The sequence below is a fragment of the Chionomys nivalis genome, chromosome 7 (genome assembly GCF_950005125.1).
Source record: "Chionomys nivalis chromosome 7, mChiNiv1.1, whole genome shotgun sequence".
In the NCBI taxonomy this organism is placed as follows: Eukaryota; Metazoa; Chordata; class Mammalia; order Rodentia; family Cricetidae; genus Chionomys; species Chionomys nivalis.
The window spans coordinates 80,135,640-80,142,216 of record NC_080092.1 but is presented as its reverse complement, the minus strand read 5'-3'; the positions used below and the strand labels follow the sequence as shown (position 1 = coordinate 80,142,216).

Below are 6,577 nucleotides of genomic sequence, written 5' to 3'. Positions count from 1 at the left end.
CTTGGTGCATTTTACCTGGGGGACCAGAGTTGGGGTGGGGGAGGCCTAGCAAGGGTCTTCCCTTAGACTGTGTGTGTTTATCTGACATTTATTCCCTTGTATCTTTATGGTTGTGTTCCCCTTGTATAAGATGGAGGAGCAGGGTGGGAGGGGAGGAAGTGCAGGGTAAAGATGAAGATCAGAGGAGGAGGAACTGGAGGAGTAGAGGGGCAGAGGAAGAAGAGGGAGAGAGGTAGGATGGTGGCAGAAGAACACTGGGAGGGAGGCTCCTTGGGGTCCCACCAACTGACAGGGGACACAGGGCTGTTCTTGGTCGAGGGTGTTAGGTCACTAAAGAAGCTGGGGTTGGACTCCGCACCCAGCTCTTCTTCATGGATCTCCCTGAATTCTGCCTTTTTCTCCAGGAAGGAGACCCTCTACCTCTTACCCCACTCGACAGCAACAGTTTCTAATAGAAGTATCTGTTCCTCAGTCCAAATCCTCTCTGCCTCATGCTGGGGAAATTGAAGGGCTGGGCCAGGCTTGTGGAGAATATTCTCTGGAAGGAGATTAGAAGTGTCTGTCAGGGGTGGGTGGAGCCGGGTGGGGCCGCAGGTTACTCATATCCTCGCTAGTCCTTAGAGCGGCAGATTTGGGGGAGCCCTCAGCCTCAATAGCCTGCCTTAGCATTGTCTCCTGAGCTCTTAAGCCCTGTGGTGGGGAGGGTGTTGACTTCTGCTTTGGTGGCGGGCAGGGTCAGGTGGGGTTGGCTGTCTGAGGCGCTGCTTCCCTTCTGGGAGTAGATGATACTAACATGAGTGTAAGAGCCTCAGCAGGGGCTGTTGGGGCCTGTCTGGGAAGATAGGACATGCCAGGCAGTCCCAGACACGACCACATTCCTCCCAACATGCCTGCTGGGGTCCATGGGACTGAGGGGCTGGCAGGAGGGTGTGGGGGCAGGAAGTGGGTGTTCTGGGAGTTTCTCAAGCACGTTCGATATGGGATAACTGAAGCTGGATATACAGACCTCTGAAGCAGAACTAGCTGATGTCTGCTGGCCCTCAGGAATTCAGGAGTCAGGGAACCCTCATGTCCACTTTGGCCATGCCCTTGGCTCAGTCCAGCCTCTTTTCCAGGTGCCTGAATTCCTCCTTGATAAACGTCTTGGGTGAACTCCACGGGGGAGCAAGGGCAGGCGACTGAGTCGATTGTCTGTCTCCCACCTCAGCTATCCTGGCATCTGAGGGGATATCTGGGGCTGGAAACAAAAAAGTTTGGCTTCTCCCAGGCATGTATGTAGCCTCACATACTTTGAGACCAAAATACGCTTTAACCCTCCGGCCAGACTCCATGCCACACAAAGGTGACAAAAGTCTTCAACATCATTGTCCTGTTGGACTTCTAGAGCTGTCTAGAAGCAGTGGGTGGGCATCTTTCACTCCCACTTTTCAGAAGAGCAAACTGAGGCGCCAAGAAGCATTGTGTCCCGGGCTGTACCTGACTCCGGGCTCTTTCTCAAAGTCTTTGCTGTGTCTGTGAGACCTTTGGTGACTGAATAGCTACTGTCACAGGTCTTTGTACAGGTGTGTGGTGGGTATTAAGGTCTGTACCCAGGACTGAGGGGAACTGTCTCGAGTCTGAGCCACCTGGATGGCTGAGGCTGTGAGAACCTCTTAAGGATGAGTTGTCCTTAGCAGGTAATGCTGAGGGCGGCCATGCTGGAGTACCTCAAGCTAGCTAACCGCTTATGGCTATGGTGGGCTTCCTCCACGTGTAGTAAAGGACCCCCACCCCATTTAATGGGAACTGACAGGTCAGCAGGTTTATGGCGTGGTAAGGCCCTACTCTGGCATCCTAGCTGAGCCCAGAGTGTGGGTTCCTGAGTGCTGTGACTCCCAGGGCCTCATGGGAAAGTATAGCCTGCAGGCCCACCCCTCCCCTGATGAATCATGCCTGGCGGGACGAGAAAGCCCAAAACACTTCAAACAATGAGTTTCCAGTAAAATATGACAGACGTGATGAGGCGGAGGAGAGGAGGGATCTGATGGGGAGTTGGCGCTGGCCCGTGAGTGATGAAAGCCAAGGGGAATGGAAAACGCCAGGCCCGCCCCCTACTCATGACTATAAAGCCCTGTCATCCTTTTCTAACGTACCTGAGCAGCATTCCCCTCTCTCCGCTCGCTGACTTGCTCGCTCTCTCACCTTCCTCGACAACATGACCACCTGCAGCCGCCAGTTCACCTCCTCCAGCTCCATGAAGGGCTCCTGTGGCATGGGTGGTGGCTCTAGCCGCATCTCCTCTGTCCTGACTGGAGGATCCTGCCGGGCTCCCAGCACCTATGGGGGCCTGACAGTCAGCTCCTCTCGCTTCTCCTCTGGGGGAGCCTGTGGCATGGGAAGCAGCTATGGTGGGGGCTTCAGCAGCAGCAGCAGCTTTGGGGGAGGCCTTGGTAGTGGTTTTGGTGGTGGTTTCGGTGGTGGCTTTGGTGGTGGCTTCGGTGGTGGCCTTGGTGGTGGCCTTGGTGGTGGTTTTGGCGGTGGTGATGGTCTCCTGGTGGGCAGTGAGAAAGTGACCATGCAGAACCTCAATGACCGTCTGGCCAGCTACCTGGACAAGGTACGTGCCCTGGAGGAGGCCAACACTGACCTGGAGGTGAAGATCCGTGACTGGTACCAGAGGCAGCGGCCTGCTGAGATCAAAGACTATAGTCCCTTCTTCAAGACCATCGAGGACCTGAAGAGCAAGGTGGGTCAACTGGGCAGCAGGACCTGTCATTCAAGTTTCCTCCAATGCTTCGGATCATCTTTAGACCCCTAGACAAGTCAGCTTCCAGTCCCAGATCCCTCTCTGAGGTCCTGAATATCCCCATTAGTGTGGTCAATGAGAAGATGGTGTCCCTTCCTGGCGTTTCCCACGTTTTTCTAAACTCCCATTTTTAGCTCCCATGAGACCAATGGTTCCAGTCCTTAACATTTTGCAGAGGAAGAAGTTGGAACGTTGAGAGGGCTGTGACTTGCTAAAGATCACACAGAGGAGGGGCAGAGCAGAGACTAGAGCGCCAGGGGCCCGCCTTCCACTATAGAAGGCGGTTATCTCTCCAGCAGAAGGGAGGAGGGAGGCTGTAACGGGACCCACCAAGCTAGACACCCAAACCACTCATTAGCTCGTTAGTCTGGGCTGAGGTTGCCGCCACCCATGAACAGCAGCTGGTCTTTCCCTATAGCCAGGCAGACATAGAAAACCCACAGCCACAGCTAACTGTGACCCATATATTTACCCCGGAACCAGAGAGATCCTGGTGGGGTTGTGCTTCAGAACCCTTCTTTCCCTTCCTGTTAAACTTGGCTCTAGTGTCTCACATAAATTATGGAAATTAGACAAGTCTCTGGCAGGAACCCCGGCCAGGCTTATGGATCCATCTGTCTTCTTTTCTTCTCTGGTTTCCTTTTTTTCTAATCCCCTGGGCAAGTTGGGTTTTGTCTCTTGGGAAAGTCCCACCTGAGGTTCATGCCCCTTGGGCTTAGAAAGGAATGTGTGTGTGTGTGTGTGTGTGTGTGTGTGTGTGCAGATGGCTGATAGGGCTGCTCTGTATGGAGAGGAGGCTCTGGAAGATGGAGGGTGTGTAGCGAGTCCTAAGGGGGCTTTGGAACACCAAGACCCATCTTAGGTTTTTCAGCCAAGTGATAGCAATAAGACCTGAACTTTCTGGCTTTTGAGTCTGGGGCCAGAGCTATGCGCAGCTCTTCTGTTGACCAGGAGTTGAAGTCCTGGGTTGAAAATGACTACATGGGGCTGTCTCTCAGGTTGCTGTGGTGAAGAAAGGCTCATGGGGTGAGAAGAACAAAACTCAAGCAAGAGCAAGAGAGAAGGGCCAGCGCAGGCTGCAGTGACATCTGCCTATACCTGTTTAACAATTGACCCATGGCCTTTCCATTCTACAGATCCTTGCAGCCACTGTGGACAATGCCAATGTCCTCCTGCAGATCGACAATGCACGGCTGGCCGCTGATGACTTCCGTACCAAGTAAGTTTTTAGTGTGGTGGCTCAGAGCTTCCAGTGTCTGTAGGGTGGGGCATTTTGGAGCCGTGCTTTCTACCAGTGTTGAATTGTGCCAGGAGAACCCCTTGGGGTGCTTGTAAAAATACAAGACTGTTGGGCTCCGCCCTGGGAGTTCAGTTATTTGTAACATAGGTGATTCTGATCCACAGCCAGGTGTAAGAGCTATCATTTTAGGGAGAGGTGCTCCACACACCCTTCACCTGCCCTTAAAATGCAGTAGGCTGTCATATTTGGAGGCCTCGGGTCTTATTGACTGAAGCTGGAAGTGCCTCTTTCAGATAAATGCCTCCTGGTGATTTTTATTCCCTGGACCCTAGGAATGTTCAGACCTAAGCAATCAATGGGCACTGTGTCTAATACTGGCTCTCCACAACAGCCCTGGGTGCCAACTCTGGGAATAATACCCACAGGAAGAGAACAAAGCTTTCAGTGTGGCTGGGATGGATAGCTCATTCCTTTTCTCTTGAATCATTCTAGGTACGAGACAGAGCTAAACCTGCGCATGAGTGTGGAGGCCGACATCAATGGCCTGCGCCGAGTGTTGGATGAGCTGACCCTGGCCAGAGCTGACCTAGAGATGCAGATTGAGAGTCTCAAGGAAGAGCTGGCTTACCTGAAGAAGAACCACGAGGAGGTAAGAGCCAAACAGAAAAGCCAGCCTAAAAGGGTGAATGGAGAGAAGCAATAGAATGGCAGATGGGGAAGCAGGGTTCAGGACAGGATCACCTCTCGTTAGAAAGCCCTGTCAGCTGTGAGGCTTCTGACTATGGGACCTTTTCTGCCTCTGCAGGAGATGGCCTCCATGAGAGGCCAGGTGGGTGGAGACGTCAACGTGGAGATGGACGCAGCTCCCGGTGTGGACCTGAGCCGCATCCTGAATGAGATGCGTGACCAGTATGAGAAGATGGCTGAGAAGAACCGCAAGGATGCCGAGGAATGGTTCTTCACCAAGGTGGGTGCCATTTGGAGAGGAAGGTGTATAGACCATATGCTTTCCAGGATTTTCTGGTGTGAACGGTGTTCTTTTTTTCACAGACTGAGGAACTGAACCGCGAGGTGGCTACCAACAGCGAGCTGGTGCAGAGTGGCAAGAGTGAGATCTCTGAGCTCCGACGCACCATGCAGAACCTGGAGATTGAGCTGCAGTCCCAGCTCAGCATGGTAGGGATGCAGCTGCGTGCATTGGTTGGCCTTGGACTTCCTGAAGGGGCATGGCCATTCTCAATGATCCACCACCCCATTTCTCTCTTTCACAGAAAGCATCCCTGGAGAATAACCTGGAGGAGACCAAAGGCCGTTACTGCATGCAACTGTCCCAGATTCAGGAAATGATCAGCAGTGTGGAGGAGCAGCTGGCTCAGCTGCGCTGCGAGATGGAGCAGCAGAATCAGGAGTACAAGATCCTGCTGGATGTGAAGACACGCCTGGAGCAGGAGATCGCCACTTACCGTCGCCTGCTGGAGGGCGAGGATGCCCAGTGAGTCTCTGGCCACCCTCTGGTCTATGCCCCTTCTCTTCACAAATGTCCCCCGTATGTCTAACGCCATGCCCTATTCTGTCTTTGCAGCCTCTCCTCATCCACCCAGTTCTCCTCCTCCTCCCAGTTCTCCTCCGGTTCTCAGTCATCCAGAGAAGGTAAGACTCTCCTTCCTGTCATGCCTGAGCACTCAAATACCTTCAGATCTTCCAGCAGATTCAGGACCTAGATCCTTCTTGGGGGTTAAGCTAAGTGTTCTTATTCAGTATCTCCTATGAGTTTCTTCAGACAGAAACATCCATTTCCTATAACTCTCCTCAGGGCGAGGACTGGTGACCTTCAACTTGTTCCTCCAATGGGTGTCTGGGTAGACGGCAGTGATGGAAATCAGCACCACGGACAGCGCTCTACATAGCCCATCTAATGCATTTGGGTTTAGTTGGACCTTCTAATGCGTTTGGGTTTAGTTGAACAGTACCAGTTGAATGCTACAGTCTGAGGACACAGACTGTCCATGACAACAAGGTGCTCTGGCAGCTGTGTATGATGTGGCAATCAGGACAGAGGGCATCAGGAGACAGTTCACTTCACAGCTTCTTGGCTTCAGAACACTCCTGTCCACCTCCACTAACGCCTTCTCTCTTGCATTCCCCAGTGACCTCCACCAACCGCCAGATCCGCACCAAGGTCATGGATGTGCACGATGGCAAGGTGGTCTCCAGCCACGAGCAGGTCCTGCGCACCAAGAACTAAGGCTGCTAGGCACAACTCAGGCGTAGGAGGTCCCTGTGTGGACGCAGATACTGCTGAAAGAACCCCTCTACTGTCCCCACGCACTTCGCCCTTTACTTGACCTGCGTCCCTGCTGGCAATCAATAAAGTTTCTTTCTCTGAGTTGCACAATCACTGTTTCCCTGGTCATTGTCAGAAGTGGGGGTGGGAGAAATGTGGGAAGCGTTGCTTTGGAGCTCAGGCGAGCACCTGGCTCTGGCCTCTGGGACTGGGAGAAAGGGCCCTGGGGGCGGGCTTGGCTCGGGTCCCAGGTTGGCTCTCACCATCA

General features: G+C 53.3%; 1 protein-coding gene across 2 annotated transcripts; it reads left to right on the top strand.

The window, feature by feature from the left end:
- The first annotated feature begins 2,194 nt into the window (after positions 1–2,194).
- Krt14 (keratin 14) lies at positions 2,195–6,354 on the top strand. 2 transcript variants are annotated; one of them, XM_057774120.1, is made up of 8 exons: positions 2,195–2,725; positions 3,922–4,004; positions 4,518–4,674; positions 4,831–4,992; positions 5,076–5,201; positions 5,297–5,517; positions 5,608–5,675; positions 6,173–6,354. In XM_057774120.1, the coding sequence occupies exons 1-8, from the start codon at positions 2,195–2,197 to the stop codon at positions 6,268–6,270; spliced, it is 1,446 nt and encodes a 481-aa protein (XP_057630103.1). In that variant the 3' UTR covers positions 6,271–6,354. The 2 variants fall into 2 exon arrangements, with proteins under 2 accessions (XP_057630103.1, XP_057630104.1); XM_057774121.1 differs by lacking the exon at positions 4,831–4,992 and having other exon boundaries at positions 5,097–5,201.
- The last annotated feature ends 223 nt before the right edge of the window (positions 6,355–6,577 follow it).